Here is a 21,281-nt window from a genome sequence, read left to right on the forward strand (position 1 = left end):
GCTGCAAAATCCAAAAATCACTCCTTCCCTTCTGAGTCCTGCCATGCACCCAAATGGTATTTTTTGGTCACATGTGAGGCATTGCCGTACTCGGGAGAAATTGGGGCACAGATTTTGGGGTGCTTTGTCTCCTTCATACCTTCTGAAAATGACAAATTTGGAGCCAGAACTGCATTTTTGTGTAAAAAAAATAATTTTTCATTTTCACTGCCCAGTTGTACCACAATTGGTGAAACCCCTGGGGGTTTGAAATGTACACTATACCCCTAGATGAATTCCCTGAGGGGTGTAGTTTGCAAAATGGGGTCACTTGTGGGGGGGTTCCTAACTTTTAGCATCTTATGGTGCCTAGAAACCTACATGGTGCCTAAAAAATAATCTCATAAAAAGGAGGCTCCAAAATCAAGTAGGTGCTCCTTCTATTATGAAGCCTGTGGTTTGGTCAACGTGCACTCTAGGGCCACATATAGGATATTTATGAAAACAAAAGAATTGGGGGAATCAATTTTTAGTCACATTTCTCTAGTAAAATGTACTGTGTTCCTTAGAAAAATGTATTAAAATTGCAAATCTGCAAAAAAAATGAAATTTTGAAATTTCACCTGCACTTTGTTTTAATTCCTGTGAAACACCTAAAGGGTTAACAAACTTCCAAAATGCTGTTTTGAATACTGTGAGGGGTGCAGTTTTTGAAATGGTATCATTTATGGGGGTGTCTCACATACAAGTCCCTCAAAGTCACATCAGAACTGAACTGGTCCCTAAAAAAATCAGTGTTTGAAATTTTCTTGAAAATTTTAGAATTTGCTATTCATATTGTAAGCCTCCTAGTGTCCAAAAAAATTAAAAGGAAGTTGAAATAATGATGGAAACATAAAGTAGACATATGGTCTATGTTAGTTATTAACTATTTTGAGTGGTATGATTATTTGTCTCACAAGCAGAAAATTTAACATTTTGCAAATTGCTAAATTTTCCATTTTTTTACGACATTTTGGTATTTTTCACAAAAAAACACAGACTGTATCGACCCAAATTTACCACTAATTTGAAGTACAATGTGTCACGAAAAAACAATCTCAAAATCACTGGGATAAGTAAAAGCAAAAAAAAGTTATCCCCACTTAAGTGAGACATGTCAGATTTGAAAAAAGGGCTCTGTCAGGAACGCAAAAACTGGCTCTGTCAGGAAGGGGTTAAAGCATTTTATTATAATATCTACTTCATCCCACATTATTGCAGCTGGTAAATATGTGATTATGGTAGAATTAGAAAACAAATAGGTTGCTGGGAAAACACCCCAAAAATAATAATCAATAGTCATATAAGTATGTGTAACAAAATAATTTAATACTATTGTTTTGTGAAGTGATATATATTCAAATTTAAATAAACCAGGCCATGTCTTAACAATAGCATTTTAATACATTATTATGATCATCTAAAAAAAAAATGGTGATGGATTATAGTGTTACATTAATTTAACACATTGTAACATAACTATGCAGTTCTCAAACCTGTCCTCTAGGCACAACTTCTGTTCAAGTTTTGTGAAAGTATTATTTTGTTATAATGATCAATAATTCATCTATTGTTCTGAAAGAGCAGAAAACATGACATAATAGTGTCCTTTAAGTATAGGGTTGAGAACCACTTACATCAATTACTGTATAAATAGTTACAGCACTCCCAATGACAAATATAACATAAACAGAACAATTTTTGCACAATGGATACATACTATATTTAACACAATTGATCGACAAATTGTAATTTATACTGCAATAATATTTACTATACAATGCGCAAATTGCAAATTACAAAGTTTATTTTTTTATAACTTATTTCAATTATTAAATAACTTTCTTATGGTTACATAGATTCAGACATATATTTATTTTGATAAAAATTACTTTATGTTAAAATTAAAGTATAAAACAGTAAAACCAAACATATTTAAACTGTTTCTTAGATTTGGTGAGAAGAAAAATAGGACATTAATTAAAGTGCACTACCCTGAACCTTGAAGTGAATAACTATTTTATATTTACCTGAGTTTCATTATGTAAATATTTGCTGACAGCAAGCTTCTATGAGTGCATAGCTTTACTGCATATGCAAAAATTACATGGCAATATATTTTTCTCACTATGACTATAAATCACATGTGCTAAAGGAAGATATTTTGAGCTGGTACAAAGATAGTAGAGATAAAGAACATTTTTAAATCTGTTCTGCAAAATATTTGTTTTATTCATCATTTTTTCCATATAACTTTGTACAGAATTTGTCCGTAAGTGTTCTGAGACTTATTCTAACAACACCATAAAGCAAAGTAGAATACAAACAAAGGGCCAGATTCTCTAAGCTTCATAAGTGATAAAATGGATAGTTATAAAAAGCCAGCCAATCAGCTCCTGCCTCACATTTTTCAAACACAGTCTGTAACATGGCAGGCAGGAGCTGATTGGCTGGCTGTTTATCACTCTCCATTTTATCACTTTTGAAGCTTAGAGAATCTGTCCCTCAATGTGAAATGATTTGGAACTGAGTAGAGTAGCAAGGATGAAACCTAAAAAAAGAAGTGGAACTACCATTGGTGCAGCAGGTTCATTGTACCGCGCCCCTTAGGACCAAGGGGCCCATTGCTGCCACTATCAGCAATTGACTTATTGGGTTGTGGTAGAGGAGGGGGCCCAAATTATATTTTTGCACATGGGCCCATCCCTCACAAACAGGCTGATTAGTCATGAACCCTTTGTACACAATACATTTGCCACAACTTTATTTATTTAATAGATAGCATGTATGGATTCCCTGATTCACAATATACATATTACCTCCATAAAATCAGTATGTGGCTACATTACCTTTGCAGTTCTGAGAACACACAGAAAATACATATTATGGAAACATTAAAAACAGTGTGTATAAGTCCAAAAAAATACTTTAGGAACCTATACTATATATTTATTTTTTATCCTACAATCCTTTTTTAATTAGAATCATGTATGCATTAAATTAACTGTGAGATTAAGGGAACATCTGGATAGTATGTGTTACATGTGCCAATCTTGTGGGTGTAAAGGTTTTTGTTGCATTGGCACAATTGTGCTTTAAAATGTGCATTTCTTAAAAGTGCATCTGAAAAGTAAGAAATACAGCCCATTAACCCTTTCAAGTTCAACGTCTAGTCAGGTTCAACAGCCCTAGCGCTAGTAGCAGATCCAATGGACAGCCACTTAAAATAAGAACATCGTCGTCAATTTCAATGAAGGCCATTTTTTTAATTAAAAAATGACAATTAATTTAAACAAACTGTTTGAATTGCAAAAAAAATTGGACTGTAAAAGGCTAAAGGTAAAAGGTGCACACCTGGAATTCCAGCACTTACTTATAAACACTGCAATAAGCCATTTTACACCCATAAGTAAAACAGGGAAACTCCCTAGATGTGCAAATCCTGTACAAAGTTTTTTTTTAACTAAAGTGAGCAATCTTCGGCACCTATGACCTGATTCAAGTCAGCTGGTGCCAACATCTTTACCTGTAAACTGCATTAGCCAGGAGCACATAACAGTTTTTGATGTGACAAAAAAATGCAATTTGGCAATTTTGTAATTCATGACTAAATTATTAAATATATTTTAATAATTACATTAAACACTAAATCTGCTATGAATACATTAATACTTGAATACTTCTACTTAAAATGACAAATTACTATGCAAATGTGGAATGCACATGTGCATATAAAGCAGCACTGAGTCAAATGTAATGAATAAACCGTTTTTAATTAGCCATAAAAATGTATATAAAAACAATGTAGCAATGTAGCCCTGCTTTATATGTACATGTGCATTCAACATTTGCATAGTAATGTGTCCTTTTTGGATTTATGTGAGGTTTGACTACCCACAATCAAAGCAGCTGCTATTGGACTACTCCCCATATCAAGCGCTCAATTTGTAGCAATGGTAACTTAATGTAGGCTAAATACTTCTACTTAATCTGATTGGCAGTGGTCTCATTGTTCATTGTTGTAACCATTTAACATTAGTTACTTAATCCAACACATATTACAAGAAAAAGACTTTACAGATAAAATGTGAGAACAGCCAATGGAAAGATGAAGTAGAAATGTAGGGTTAACTGCATGTAAAAAATACATACATTTTTTATGTAATTTTGTAAAAACTAATAGCAGCTTCCAAGACCAAAATTCAAAGAAAATGCTTAGAAATCATGCCTGCCAAATTATTCTCAAGTGACTAAAATTAAACTTGCATTATTTTAAATAAATCCTAAATATGAAAAAGAGCACAAATGGAACAGATTGTTTTATTATAATTTTCTATAGTGCTTTCCTCTAATAAGAGTGTTACTTCCCCAAATGAAAAAAAAAAAATAGAAAATACCATTAAAAAATATATCAGCTCAAAAAACACTATACACTACAGTACTGTTATTATTTAAGTTTTAATTTGTAGAAAACACATGAACATTTTTTCCTGCATTTACTGTGGTTTGAAAGTGAATCAGACAATCTGGTTAAGCCTCCAAAAGAGATCAACATACATCAAAATCACCACTCAGCCCTCAAAAACGGCTTGCAGTATAAAAAGGTGAATACAAAAAAAATATTTGACAAATAAAAATGATTTTCAAAAAGTGGAGGACAGGAAAACAATTAAAATTGTACACTTACATATATTTACATACTTACCAGCATTTCTACAGATACAATTCTCAAAAACAGAGGTTCAAGTAAGTATCTGAAAAGTAGTGAAAACTAATATTTTTATATAAAATAAATATTATCAAATATACATTTATGTTTTTCAGAGGCAACTTGAGAGAGGGCAACCAGCAGCACTGGTGCCCCAACTAAAACATGCAAAAAATGAAACTGCATAGAATACTGCATAGAATAATATGATTCTATGTTACATTTGTGAAGAAATATATCTACATCATATTCCAAACATCTACACATGGTTTAATAGTAAAAGATAACTCACAAAAAATGAACTATTGTTTCAAGCAACTTTTACAGTGTACAGTTTGTTAACCTCTATTTTCAAGAAAGTTCTTTTTAATAAATGTCCATACAAACATACAATATGTTGATAAAGAAATACCCAACTATACAGCTGTTTAAGTACTCGAAGGCTGTCTAATAAAAAAGTAAAAGGTTTTAAAGTTTGTTTTATTCTCTATGTATTCTACTCTACTTTATCCTAACTCTCTTAGTCCACTTGCCCTTTTCGTTGAAGTTCATACAGCATTTCTCTAATACATTGCTAACAAATTTAATGATTAACTTTGTCCATTGCTGTTCAACTTTGCGCAATCCACAACGCATGCCAGCAATTCATTTCATAATAAATACTATTAAGGTGTAAAAAAACTGTTGTTTTTTTACCCTTTTAGGCCACTCCATCTGTTTTCCAATCCATGAATTTTTAAAAGGTGAAGCCAAAAAATAACTAATCAAATTGACTTTATTACATCTTAGATTATTGTCTCGTTTTTTTTATCTTAAGAACCTATCTTAAAGAATGGAAACACATGATTTAATATACCACGAAGCTCATGTTAAAACTGTCTAAACAATAGACCTGCCAGTGGCAAGCAAGTTTTGCTGAGCTGGTTATGTATTTGAATCCCCCTATTTTAAAATAACCCACACTAGGCTGAACCAACTGGGGGCTTGATGCTATAGCAAGGGAACAAAGAGTCATAATGGCAACCAACCCCTAACTGGTAAGCCCAGGGCTGGAATTCTTAGGGAAATTTAGATATCTATGATATCAGCTGTAGTCTGCCCTAGATACATCTAGGGGATACTTAATAAAGAGAGAAGCAATAAAGGAAAAACCAGACACTTGGTACTCGCAGGTTTCTTAAGCCTTTTCCCGAAGACATCCATGCAATCAAAGTCACGTGGAAATGCTAGTTTACATATATATATTTTAATATGTCTTGATAAACTGTGAGTTATAAAGCTATGCATCATTTGCACATAGTGGGTGAAATTTTATAGGATGAGAGATTCAGAAAGTGAGAGATTTGGTAAGAATTCTCCAGGTTTTTTAAAGTGCCAATCATTTACACTGCAAAACCAGTTTGATTTTGAAGTGAAAATGATTGCCGCTTTAAAAAACCTGGAGATTTCTTCCCAAATCTCTCACTTTCTGAATCTCTCCTATCAAATTCCCCCATTGAGGTCTTCAAAGTAAATTAATAAAATAAAAAGTTACATTTTTTGCTTTATTGCTAAATGTCTATTTTAATCTAAGGTTCAGTACAGCACATAAAACTATTTTATAAAAAATAATTTATTTACTCTAATTTGGAATAAATGGAGTACTTTTGTAAGTGTAGTACACAACCCTGAATATGCATTTGTTTAGCTAAATATTTTATTTCCTGAAAAAATTATGACTGTGGCCTATAAAATAGTTGGTGTGCTAACCAATACTATAATTGATTTGATTTTTCAACATTATTTTTTCACTGGTAGATGATGATGATGATGATGATTCCTACTATCCTTTATTTATATGTTGCCACAAGGGGTCCACAGTGCCTTAAAAAATATATAAACAGAAACAGTATGCACAAAACAAGAAGTGACTTGCAGAACATGAATAAGGTTCATAAAACATTGCTATTATTAGCAGTCATAATACCCAAATAAGCATTAACATGGAAGAACTCAAAAGGTTTGGTGGCATTACAAGTAGTGGGGTTGAGATCATGGTTTGAGGGAAAGAAAAGCAAATAAAGAAAGAGTATACAGCTTGTGAGAGCTATCAATCTAAATATCTAAATATTTCAAATATGAAACCATTTACATATAATTAAAATTCTTATAAGAAATACATTCTAAGTTATTTTGTAGTTCTTAAAATAGTACAAATAATAAATGCAAAATGCTGTTAAATAAAAACATTTTTTTTTCAAAACATAAGACAGTATATTTTTTATATAACAATATTATAAAACAAAAAAATGTAGTAACATATTCCTTAGCATTTTCAATATAAAGAAAGTGGATTTGGTTGTATTTAGCAAGATAAGTCAAATGCACACCTACAGTATTTCCCTGAAGTTTGGTACTTTTAATTTTTGTAGATGGTAAGTGATTTAGGTTCATTCAATGTTATCTGATAAAACTAACAGTACCATTAATCAGCATACCATTTTGTATGATACTTTTTTGTGTTAGGTGTACAAAAATAAATCATATTAATACCAGTTTATTTTATATACTAGTTTCCCTATCATTTAAATTTTTATCTGCATTGGATTGCTTTTTAATAACATCAATGGGTTCTGGGCTCTTCAAAGGTTCTGTCTCTTTTTCAGGTTTTTTTGCGTCATTTGCCAACTTTTCCTTTGCTAGTAGTCTGTAATTAATGGCATTTCCAATAAATAACCATATACTTGCAACGATCACAATTATGCCACATACGAAGTACATATATTTATAGTTTCCAGTTATGTCCACCAACCAACCTGAAAGACAAGAAATATATATTTTTTGTTAAATATGTTCTATCACATCTATTGACACTCAGCTATTATTGAAAAGCCTATTTTAAAAAAAATGTATCATAAGGTGCCCATACACGATACAATTATTGTATACAATATTGCATACAATATTGCATCTCATTGCATCTCGGTTTTGCGATGAGATGAGATCTAGCACAAAAAGTATGTGCAGCACATACTTTAGTTACTTTAGTTTTTCTTCAAGAGACTTGCTTCCCATCCCATCCCCAGGCTTCTGTGCTCTGTTGCCCACTCACAGACAGCCAGCTTATCATCCCATACCCTCTCTCCACCCCTGTCATACCACCAGCGGTCAGCAGACACACACTAGTGAGAGCTGACCCACTGGCATTGGTGTGGCACCTCCACCCCTCTGGTATGTTTACACACAGAAACCCCCCCCCCCTTCTTCACCTTCTTTTACTCTGTACCTTTATATAAATAAATAATCTTCATGATTGCTAACAACACTGAGTACTAGCCATTCTTCACCTGACACTCACACACCTAGAGGGTGAGCGCAGAACCAATTAACCTTTTCTGCAATCCACTTAGGAGTATTTTACCACTCCGGTTCAGCTGCCCCCTTGAACCACTGTACTTTAGCGCTGTCACATCTTGTATTTGCTATTACAGTAAGTACAAGTAAAGTGGTTGGACCAGATGTAGCAGTCAATAAATTAGGAAATGTCTTTACTAAACCTTTTCATGTTTGCAACTCTGCATACCGAGCGATGTAAAATTTACCTGCTTATAAATATTTTGTAATATTTATTATATTCTCCATATTCTTCAGTGACATGACATCATAGTGGTTAATACTACTGCTTCAAAGCACAAAGGCCTTGAGCTAGATTCTGACCAAGGCTATCTGCATGGAGTTTATGTATTGTCCATGTACATGTATAGACTTCTGGATACTGTGCTATTCTGTTATTGATCAAAGGCATACAGTGCTGTAGGTACTGTATGATAATTGGCTTCTTAAAAAATTAACCTAATGTATGTGATTGTCAGCAATAGGGATTTTGAAACAATCAATGCGGTTTCATGATGAATTTATTTGATTGTTCTATGGTACATAATATATTTGGATACTACAGTACCTGTATATTATATAATCATTTTTGCTGTACTAGCTTTATGTAAATTTTATAAAATTGCTTACTTTCTGCATACTGTATGTCTAGCTTATATTTTATGCAAAATATCCTTGATCTTAAACACATGAATCTTGCAAAAGATTTTCATTTGATGAGTTTCATATCTTTCAACACAATGTTCTCTTGGGCTCCAGGAATTTAAAGTTAATCATGTTATGTCCTTCAGCAGACAGGCTTATATAATGGTTCAAATTCCTCTAAGAACTCACATTTAATGCCACAATATAATTCTGATATAATTTTATACACTGAGTTTACAATTATGATACTTTACTAAAAAAGAATTCTTGTAAATATAATAATTCCCTCACTGGTGTCAGGAGGAGACAGCACTTCCCTTCAATACAAAGCATGTATAGGTAAGACTTAACAATAAGTAATTTGACCACTTAGTACTGTACAGAAGTTGTGGAACGGCTAGTAGTGCCTCAAGTACATGACCGATTTTAAAAGCAGCACATACCCATGTTGGGGTGATGGGAAGCTGGGTGAGGTCAAAACACTGGAGAGGGTCCTACATAGGGTTTATTGGCCAGGGAACACATGGACAGGAAATTTTTTGCCAGAATTGCCCCATTTTCCAGAAATATATAATATTTTAATTACATTATTTTTAACACAGTTTTTTTCACTGGTGTGCTGCTCTGGGCTTTCTGTCTTATATTGAACTTTTGGGGTGCTGCAGCCTGCACCTAGATATAGCAATAGAGGGTACTTGTTTCCTAGCACGGCCACACCGATTAAGATCGGGGTGGTCGTGCTGAAAAAAATCGGGTCGATCGCATCGCATGCGATTTGGTCGCATGCGATGCGATCGACGCGACCGACCGATTTTTGACCCGATTTTTTTCATTGAATCCAATGTAAATTGGGTCCCTGGGACCCAATTTTACATTGTATTCAATGAAAAAAATTCCCAACCCCCCCAATTGAAGCGCGTAAACAGCAGCCCACGATAGACGCATACCCGAAGCGTGGCGAGCGCAGCGAGCCCGCGAGGGGCGGCGGTACGCGTCCTCCGACCTTTTCATGCCCTACTATCCACTAGGGCGTGGAGTGAGAATAGAATAGTGTGGCGAGCGCAGCGAGCCACCGAGCCCGAAGCGTGGCGAGCGCAGCGAGCCCCGCGAGGGGACGCGGATACCTTCACAGGTAAACGCGTCCCTTCGCGGGCTTCACAGGTGTCCGCGTCGCCACGGACACCTGTGAAGCCCGCAAGGGGACGCGTATAACTGTGAAGGTATCCGCGTCCGCTCGCCACGCTTCGGGCTCGGTGGCTCGCTGCGCTCGCCACACTATTCTATTCTCACTCCACGCCCTAGTGGATAGTAGGGCATGAAAAGGTCGGAGGACGCGTACCGCCGCCCCTCGCGGCCTCGCTGCGCTCGCCACGCTTCGGGTTGGCGTCTATCGTGGGGCGACGACGGGGACATCTATAATGTGAAATGGGTCATATGGACCCATTTCACATTTTTTGACATTTTTACACCATTTCAATGTTAAAAATTTTTTTAACATTGAATCCTATGCAAAAATCGGGGGCATCGCGTCGCATCGCGTCGGGACCAATGTTAATGGTCCCGACCGACGCGATGCCCCCGATATTTTACCTTTCCCGACAAGATTTCAATGTTAAAATATTTTTTAACATTGAAGTCTATGGAAATATCGGGGGCATCGCGTCGGTCGCGTCGGGACCAATGTTAATGGTCCCGACCGACGCGATGCCCCCGATATTTTATCCTAGCCGGCAAAATGGACCTGATTTCAAAAGAAATCGGGTCCATCGTGGGTAATCGTGTCCCTTAAGTAAGGGACACGATTACTCACGATTGTGGCCGTGCTAGGAAACAAGTACCCAATAGAGATCCCCAATACACAGAGAAGCCTTGACGATGGCTTCGGGGCTTATTCACATATTTGCACAAATTTAAAGTTTGTAACCAAGATCTTTGAATTCTATTATCATGTAGTGCTTAAATCTGGTTACCGATATAATTCAGTGTGCTGGGGGAAACAGTGTAGTTTTTCATACACATTTGCCAGAAAACCTGCCATAATCCTTGATACTGGCCCATTGTTACTCCACTACCATTTATACAGATGCCCTTTGAACAAATTGTCATGGATTTGGTTGGACCCCTAGAAAAGTTGGCTCAAGGCCACCAGTATGATTTGATACCCATTTGAAAATAACTAAGGAAATTCCTCCTGGGTACAGTATGTCTTTCATGTCAAGGCTAATGTGGGATTTGTGTCAGTTGCTAGGGGTAAAAACTTTATGCACATCTGTTTACCATCAACAAATGGATGGACAAGTGTAGAGGTTTAATTGGACCCTGAAGCATATAATCAGGAAGGCAGTTCTGTAGGAAAATAAAAGGGACCAGGGCTAGGAAAGTAACTGCGTGTCTTTTACCACTGTGCGACACAACGCGCTGGCTGTGTTGTCACACAGAAAATGGACGATTACAATTGATGCAGAGCAACTGGGAGGTGAACAAGGTTATCAAGTGGTTCTTAGCAGTACAGACTTTTAGGTTTACAGTAAAGCATAGGCCTAGGATTTTACATGAAAATGTGAATACCCTGCCCAACAAATTTGCACTGAGTGTTATGTCACCATTGCCTGACTTGTCAATGCTAGGGTGAGGGATATGTGGCAGTAGGATGAGTGTTCTACAAAGGAACCATGGATGTTTAGCTGACAACATTGTTGAGAATATTTTACCTGTATAATTGACCTGTATAAATTACCTCAGTGAATGTCTCCCTTCCAGCTTGGTGCAGCTAACACAATGATTAACCAGTGTATATATGAGGAATTCCCTTAGGTAAACAGGATTGACATGTAGCTATAGCGCTAGGGACCCCTAATATACAGAGAAGCCTTGACGTGGCTTGGAGCATATTATACACCTACGCAGGTATATGTAACCATTATCTCTGAATATTATATTTTTATTTTTATAGACGGAATGCTAGATATATATTTTTGCTTCATATCATAAAAAATTTGAGAAAGATATAGACATTCTTACCTCCCAAAGGTGGCCCAATGAGAACCGGGATACATTCCACAATGGTTACCAGTCCAACAGCACTTGAGAATCTTGCTGCTCCCACAAGGTCCATTAATGTTTCAAACAATACACTGCTTACCATGCCAAAGGCAAAGCCAAAAAACACTGCGTAGATCACTAATCCAGTGTAGTCATTAGCTAACGGGCACAAAACATGGCAAATACCATTATACAAAATGGCAAAACTGAAAAAATATTGTATCTTTGGACGAACATATTTGGAGTTTGCTACTATTCCCATTGTAGGTCTTGCAAACATATCTACAAAAGCTAGAATGGACAATAAAAATGCAGATGAATACTGATCAATTCCCATATGCTTAGCATAGGGTGCTAGGAAAACAATTGGAGCGAAGAATCCAACAAACATGATGACATTCCCAGATAAATATATAAGAAATCCCCTGTGTTTAAAAAGTGATAGATCTAAATATTTGTTAATATGTTGGTATACTGTCAACTTTGTGTTTTGGTTCTGTTCAGTTTTTTGTTGCACCTTCTCCACGTCTTTGTTTACTGGTCTAGGTCCAATTGGCCTCATGAAACATCCAGCCACACAGCAGTTTAATAGGAGCCCTCCTAAAATTAAAAAACTCCCTCTCCAACCAAATTTATTAAACAGAAATTGATTTAGAGGTGCTAATGTGCTCAAAAATACTGGGCTTCCTGCCATAGCCAGTCCATTTGCAATTGGGCGTTTTTTGAAAAAATACTTTCCAATAATGGTTAGAGAAGGTTGAAGATTAAAAGCTAATCCAAAGCCTACAAGAAACAATAAAACCTAGGTAAATCATAAAGCATTATTAACAAACACTAATCAACATTGTGCTAAGTGCAAAAAATGTGCAATAATCATGCATTAACCCTTTTATGGGGAAATGAAAACAGGACAAAACTACTGTGAGAATGGAACTTCTATATTTACTTATATAGCATTGGTTGTTATAGCATCTGAGTTCAGCGGCTGAGCGGTATACCAGCCAAATTCTGACATTTTTTAAAGGAGTAAACATTTACAAGGCAAAACCATGCCTTGCAAATGAGTGCCCCTTTAATGAAAATGTCTGAGTTGGGCCAGCATCCCACAAGGCCCTGTACTGGGATGCTATTACATCCTACTCTAAACATAAATATATATATTTATTAATTGACATTACACTTATGCTACATTTAGGGAGGTATTCAATCTCCAGTGAGCATATCCCGTCAGGCCCTATTCAATGCTGTCTTTCCCAACAGCATTGAGCAGAGTATCTCGGCAGAACAAGCCCGACCGCACAAGCTGTCAGGCTCGTTCTGCCGAGAACGGCCGGAAGTGACGGGTTGCCGGCTGCAGCTCACCTTTTCCCGGCTGCAACTCGCGGCCATGCCCCCTTCTCACTCCCAGGCAGGCGGGACATTGAATCCCACCTGCATGTTCTCGGTCAAGCTGGCCGAGAACGGGACTGGGTCACGGCGGTCGAGCAAGCTCGACTGCCGTGACCCTCACATTGAAAACCCCCCTTAATGTTATAATATTTTCATCTGCCCCAAATGTTGCTATTATGTAAATGGTAATACTTTAACCCTTTGGAATTAAAATTATACAGTAGCACAGTTTCATAATCTTTGTTCTACATGGAACTGAATGGCATAAACTGATCATCAATGGAGGTAGGGCTATTAATATACAGTATCATTATAAGGTAAAAAAAAAATGACTATTATGCTTTAGATCACAATGGGATGAAGACCATTTTTTTTAAGTCTCAATTTATATATTTATTGGAGTAATATCTTAAGTTTACATCTATGAATAATCATTGATGTATATATAACATTCCAAAATGAAAACATTATTTTCGGTACTTATATGTTAGTTGGGCGCCCACTAAGCTATTTGCTTAGTTTTACGTGTCCGCTCGCCACGCTTCGGGATCAGTGGCTTCGGGATAAGTGGCTTCGGGATTAGTGGCTTCGGGATCAGTGTGGCGCTCGCCACACTATATAAAATCAACTCCACACAGGCATGGATAGTGCGGGTATGAGCGTACTAACTATAGTGGGCGCCCAACTAACATATAAGTATGTTCTAATGGGGCATAGTTTCCCATTACCTAATAAACAACACAGGTAACTACTGTAATGGATGATAATCTTTGTTACTCACCGCCAATAACACCAATGCATATGTATAGCTCAAGGACACTGTTGCAGAAAGAAGCAGAAATCATTCCCAAGGAGCATAGTAAACCTCCTGCTAATACAACTGGACGACTGCCATACTTGTTTACCAGGATACTGCTTATTGGACCTATAGTAAAGTAATAAAGCAATAATGACATGCACATTATTAACAATTAACAGTCATTTTAATATTTTTATAGAATAATAAGATTAAGGCATGAAAGTTATTATAAATGTGCAAAAATTGGTAGCAACCACTCCAGCAATTGGTGTCATTTTATGACTTGCAGAAGATCAATAAACAATAATTGGTAGTTTGCGGCTATGGTGTAGTGCAGGCAGAGGCGGAACTAGCAAGCTGTAGGCCCAGGTGCAAAAATATGTTTTGCCCCTCCCCCCATTACACTCACATTACACCACATAGTAGTGCCACATGCACACTTTGAGCCAGGTAGAGCCCCTCACACCCCTGTGCGATGTAAAAGGACAACAAAAAGGACCTACTGGGGATAGAAATCTGAAAGATCCCCTTAGACACTGTGACAGGATTAGGTACACCCTAATGCCCATTACACATTGTCATACACTATAATGCCAATTACACATTGTCCCATTGCAGTACCCATTACATTTTATGTTACACACCATAATCACCATAATGCCTATTACATATTGTTTCCTACTGTAATGGCCATTACCGCACAGCCCATTACACATTGCCACACACCGCAGTTTCCCTTACACATAGTCGCACACCGTATAGCCCATTACACATTGTCGCACACTGTATTGCCCAATACACATTAAGACACACACACCATAAGGCCCATTACACATTATGCCACAAACATAAAGTCCATTACATATTATACCCCCCAGTAATGTCCCTTACACATAATTCCCCCAGTAGTGCCCCTTAAACAATGTCCATTTTAGAGCCATATAAGAGGGGAGGAGCTTGCAGTGGCCCTGTGTTGTATGTGTTCAGCTCCTATGCTGCTGAGCGGCTCATACCATCGCTGACAGACATTTGGCGCAGGCTAGTGAGCAAATTAAAGCTTGCTGTCCGTCAGCCAATCGCTAACTGCGTCTGCCGGTCCGTGAGCTCTGATAGGCTGGTGGACAGGAGCAATATATCAAATGTCCACCAGCGCTGGTTTAAGCCACTAAGAAGACAAGGAGCTGTGCACACACCACACAGAGCCATGGTGGTGGACGGTGAGTAGCCATCTCTCCATCCTTCTCACCCCTGCATCTCTCACTCCCCCCGCCTCTCCATCCCCATCACCCCTGAATCTCTGACTCCTTCCACCTCTCCACCCCCATCACCCCTTCAACTCTCACTCCCTCCACCTCTCCGACCCCATCACCTCTCTGTCACTATTGAACCTCTCCATCCCACTGCTTCTCCATGTCCATTACCCCTGCACTTCTTTGCCTCCTTTGTCACCGCTTCACAGCCCACATACACCCCCTAACAGCTATCACCATACCCCTATACCCTTACACTACTCCCCCTGTCCACCCACCCACACACTACTACTGCCCATGTTTTCCCACATGCACCACATAGCCCTCTACCCACAACATACCCTACTCCCCCTATCTCCTACAAACACTCTATATACCACTACCTTCAATCAATCCTGCACTTCAGTTCCTGTCCCCAATATACACCCAATAATAACCACCTATCCTGGCCATAGACAACACATGCCATAACCCCCCCCCATCCTATATGACCATCTGGTGGCCACTGACAGTCCCTGACATTCCTGTACACATCCCATTCCTGTACACATCCCTCCTTGCCCCCTTTCTTCATATCCCACTTTACATCCTTTATCTTTGCTTTGAAGTGGTTACTTCTGGTAGCCACATCTTGGGAGCCGAGCAGGAGGAGGTTAGCTGTGGCAGGCAGCTGGCTCTGTTCTCCATCCTATAGCCTGTGCAGGCCCGGCGCAGGCTGCACAATCACAGACAGCTTAGAAGTCAGCCGTCACAGCCCCTATTGTGATGGCGGCTGTGACGGCTGTCAGTGAGCAGTGCCGCAGATCCACAACAGAGATCCAATCGGTGGTGCACAGCATCCCAATCACTCAACATCCCCAACATCTGTGGCGTCTGAAACGTTGGCTTGCGGTGCAGACAGCAGTGCCGCAGTGGGCCCCATGAACTGGCTTGGGCCCCGGTGCACTGCAACGTCTGCACCGCCAGTAGTTCTGCCCCTGAGTGCAGGATATTACTTGTTGGTAAATAGCCCTGTAATTTGACATACTGAAAATCTTTGATAAACAGATTCACAATTACTCAATAAAAATTGAGCATAAGCAATTTACCTGGTAAGACAGTATATACAGTTGTATGACTTCTTACTTTGCAATTTTACACATTTCCATACTGCACATGTGGAAAAATATGTGCTACAGTATTATGAAACAGATTTATGTAAAAACCTGGAAATGTGTGGGCTTATGACGATCAAAAATGTGCTCCCATATGCTGGACACAGACAATAATCACTCAGACAAATTGTTTAAATCAATCTGATATAACAAGTTTATTCAAGCAAAATGTTTTTTTCTGTTTTCTTTCATTTGGGAACACATTTTTGATTGCCATTTGCTCTTATACATTTCCAGGTTTTTGTTCCTACCAGATAGATTGAACAGGTAAATCTGTAGTGTACACCCAGCTTTAGAAGTGAAGCCACTACACTTAGTAGGGATATGAGTACAATGTTCCCTTGCTATCAAATTACTCAATTTATAGTTTAAATTCTAAAAAATGCTGACAAGTATTTTTGTTTTTTACTTTTCATTTTTTCTTTACCAGAAAGAACATATTTTCATTTTAACAGTAATAAAACGTTGTTCTAAGTAATAACATTTAAAGCTGCATTACTACCTTGTAAAACTTTAATAAGGTAGGCACTTTTTAGTGATAAATTAATAAAGAAAAAATGGAGATTTCAGTTTGTGGCAATCTAGCTAATTACATACAATAGAGGATTGGGATGAAACCTCCAGCCTATCGTACAAAAATTATTAACATGAGCATGTAACAGTTAACACTGAAATAGGTAGTCATCAGATCAGATTCTCTGGTTCTGTTTTCTAATACATTCAAATGTACAGTGATGGCAATGACCTGCTTGAACTTGTTCTATGCCAAACAAATATGCACTTTCTATGTGAGCTCTGTAAAGTTTTACGCCACTTGTTTTGTTAGGAATTCTACTGGTCATGGTTGATGCTTATAAGTTAAATATACCTTGCATGCTGAGGAAGTTTATAAACTCTGGAAATATTATGACAGAATAATAATGAAGTGATACACAAGGTACATTTGTAACACTTCTGCACAGTAGACAATGATAAATAGAACACTTTATTGTAAAAAAAAAAGGGGGGGGGGGGGTGATAATGTTTAACCATAATACTTGACATATGCGGATTATGTTTGTTTCAGACACAATAATGATGCAGATAGCGATTGATTTTTACCTAAAGAACAATACAATTAATCGAAATGTGTGTGTTTCAAAAGCAAAATAGTTAAGAAGTATGACCAAATCTAATGTTACAGCAGAAGCTTTAAAATAAAAAGTTTTTAACACATAAAGTGATGCCACTGACCAGGGGCTGGCTGGCAAATTTTAGCCTGGGGGGCAAGACCAGAGCACTGGCCCATAAGTTATAGCACATTGTTAAATTTAGGTTTTTCATTAAAAAAATATGTATTAATAAAAGAAAAGATTAGGCCTGGAGTTGATTATATCAACTCCAGACATCACAGGCTGCTCTCCTGCACAGATGCTTTACAGACGCAGAGGTGGGCGGAGTCATCATCATGACATCCACCCGCAGCGTCTGTCACCGCCGGCGCTGAGCATCAGAAGGAACAGGCTGCAGGGCCCTCCTCCATGTAGCCCTGGAGGCCGGCGGCCATGTTCCTGTAGCCGCGGCCATGATTTCAAAGTCTACAGGAACATGGCCGCCCACAGTGGAGGAGCCGAGGTGGTGGTATGGCGACCGCGGCCCGCAACACTCCAGTCATTCAGATACACATTGCAGATATTGTTTATTGTTTTTTTCCGAGTGGCCTGATATAATAATACTAGTTACATCTGCCCCACGTGCACATGTTACATCTGCCCCACATGCAGTGCACACGGTTTTGCCCATTTTAAGAACAAATTTGTACTGCGATCAGATCTGAATAAGGGTCATAGTCTACTTATTTCAGCAATAATGTGTAGCAATGCTTTTACCCCTTCAGTGGCAATCCCAAGAATTTTCCGGGCTGTACCTCAGTGCCCAGTTTGGCAAGCCCGGAAAATTCTCAGGATTGCCCCTGTTTACAGCCGGGCAGCGCTGCTGAGTTCAATCACTCCCATCTGCAGCGCCTCCGGCTCCCTCCTCCTCCCCCCTTCCCTCCAGGTTTTGTATGAAGTCCCCGGCGCCGGCTTATGACAAGCTGGCTGCCGGGGACAGGGACACGGTGCGGGGTGCGCAGGTCCGGGCAGCCGCTGATTGACAGTGCTGCAACGCTGCCCGGACCCAGGGAGGCAGTGGTGTTTTTTTTTTAAGGAAGCGCTCCCCATAAAAAACTCACCCAGTGGGGAGCGCTCCCAAAAAAAAAAACACCACTGAAGGGGTTAAAGTTTATTGTTATTTTTGTATCCTTGAAAAGTGGTTCATACACAGATTAGCAATGTCATCCCACATAAATAAAAAAAAAATGATTGCTCTTACTGTCAACTGTTTATTTGTCCAACACCTTTATAATTTAACAAATTATTGAGGCCACTATGAAATTTACAAACACATTCTGGTTATGCAGTTTGCTGTAATTGCACTAATGATTTGACTTTTTTGACCTTCAGATACTTTACTACATTAATTTATTTCTCTATGAAAATAAATAATTAAAAGCTATGCAACAAATATGTGAAAGAATGGTAATTATGTTCATTTATTTTATATTGAGAATTTGTTATTTAAAATTACAGTAAACCATCTGCTTGTCCATATGGTGTTATGGCTTATCCCAGAATATAGGTTTAGCAGATATTAAAATATTAATAAATGCCAACCAATAATGAAAACATAAACACGTATACAATATGGCCATTAAAGTATTTTAAAGCAAAACTAATTAAAAGTAGAGTGAATACTATAAATTCAATTTGCAGACAAGAACCATAAGGATAAATTACTTTGACTAGTGTTATCCTTCCATTCCACTATTACAAAGTATTACATCTTGTCAGAACAATCCAATGAGAGTAGAATCCAAAGAAAGCAGTCATTTATGCCACTGTACCTAGCCCTGCCCACTGTATGAATCAACCAATCCACAAAGACCATCAATGCAAGGTAAGTCTACCAAGCAATGCTATTCATTTTATTAGAGAACACATCATTTCTAAAATTGCAACAAGGAATGTGGTATTAGTTATGCATGGTAAAAAGGTTCTTACTTTACACTTGACTATTAGCTCTACTCACTGAGGTCAAATGGTATTTTCAGCTACCATTAGATAGCTTAAGACAGTTGCCTAAGAGCGCCATGGTGCTGATGGCTTATGTGGTCTGGATCTAATCATACACTATTCATGGCTCCCATCTTACATAACCTCACTGGTTACTGACAGGTCCGCCATGTCACTGCTGCATTTGGGATGTCACTTAATTTAACAGCATTTGTACCCACCATAAACCCTCACATCTCATTCTCTATCTTCACCTTCATTTGGAGAAGAGCAAACATCTGGCCTGGACAGTGGCTTAGAATAGAAACTGTACTACTGTCCCAGCAGGGCCATATATTTGCTATTTTCCGGAGAGGGGGGAGGGTGGGTGGTGGTTGTTAGTGGGGGGGGGGGGGGATGTGTCTGGAGTATTTGTTTTATTGAATATTGTTGCCTAGGGCTTTAGGTATTTTACAGCATATCAACAGTCATGGTTAGCATTAACTAGAAAAAGCCTGCAATAGAAGAACGCTACCCGAATCTGACACCCAAATGCATCAATCCTCCTAGGTCATTCACAGCTGGGGTCTCTTTCCGATCTCATCGCAAAAATCTGTCACATCTTTTGGTTGATATTTGCAAACCCACAGGATACCACCCACACTTATTCTTTGGTGTCTTACAATAATTAATATCCGAAAAAGTATTCTTTGATTATCTTCCTTCAAAATACCATCAAAATACAGATTGGTCATTCAGCAATATGTAGAAATGATTAAATAAATTGTGAACATATATACCTAGAGCATGTCATTATGTGTCGGCATATCCACAATTTAACTTGTAAGTGTATTTTTCAGGTAGCAAGTTTGAAGCCAAATGCGAATCATCCTCTATTTATACAATAAACTACAACTATCTAGAGAAACTGTACAATTTGACAGTGTATTTACCAATGAAATACCACAACATATTTGTGTACTGTACCTGATAATCCAAATGGAAATGTACACGACGCCATTGCAGTATTCACTGTATTTCATTTTTTCCATCTTAAGGATGATTAATACATATGATGTATTAGACATAAAAGCACAGTGACCTACTGTACATGCGTGATGCATACTGTATGTTATGTCAGCCCTTTCCCAATATACAGTATGTGTAAATAAGTAAAAGATTACTTTTTTAACCAGATATACTGACAATACCATAAAGGTAGTAGTAAATGATCAATACAATAATAAAGTTATGAGTAAAGCTATTAGCAAATCCTAAAGTTACAATATTCTATTTGTACAGTGCATAATATAATAATTTATCATATACACAAGAAACTATTATGTCTGGGCAGTTTTTTAAATACAGTATAGGGAAAACATGTTTTCCACAACAAATATAATTACAATCGAACAAATATAATAGCTTAAATTAGAGACATCTTTTTCCGAACACCATTTTCCTTCTTTAGTAGCCTAGACCTAGACTGTCAAGTAAACAGTATAAATAGACAGTCACAAATGATATAATACACACATAGCACTAAGGATTAAAGTATTATCAGCAAGAGAGGTCAACACACAATCAGTCAATCAGAAGCAACTGGTGATAGTCACTATCATCATTGTTGCCTCAGGCCTATATCTGTTTATGTATCCAGGACTAATTTTGTCACAGTTACATGAGCACGTAATTACTGTACTCAGTATGTCCTTACCTGCCCTTGATCATTTTCTCCACTCATAAGAAGTAAATAGTAATGTATATGCACATATGCACACACATTTGTGGCATTAATATTCACTACTCATGTTGGGGTTAATTTGATTA

General features: G+C 37.8%; 1 protein-coding gene across 2 annotated transcripts in view; it reads right to left on the reverse strand.

Moving 5' to 3' along the window:
* Positions 1-1,329: 1,329 nt before the first annotated feature.
* Positions 1,330-21,281, reverse strand: part of LOC146074490 (monocarboxylate transporter 2-like) — an 84,122-nt gene continuing 64,170 nt past the window's right edge. For both annotated transcript variants that reach the window (XM_083182633.1, XM_083182632.1), the window contains exons 4-6: positions 13,959-14,102; positions 11,768-12,571; positions 1,330-7,524 (exon numbers count right to left, since the gene is read on the reverse strand). In XM_083182633.1, coding sequence (XP_083038759.1) covers positions 7,271-7,524; positions 11,768-12,571; positions 13,959-14,102 — 1,202 coding nt within the window. In that variant the 3' untranslated portion in view covers positions 1,330-7,270. The remainder of the gene's footprint in view (positions 7,525-11,767; positions 12,572-13,958; positions 14,103-21,281) is intronic.

Source organism: Crinia signifera, chromosome 4 (genome assembly GCF_055691185.1).
Source record: "Crinia signifera chromosome 4, ASM5569118v1, whole genome shotgun sequence".
NCBI lineage: Eukaryota > Metazoa > Chordata > Amphibia > Anura > Myobatrachidae > Crinia > Crinia signifera.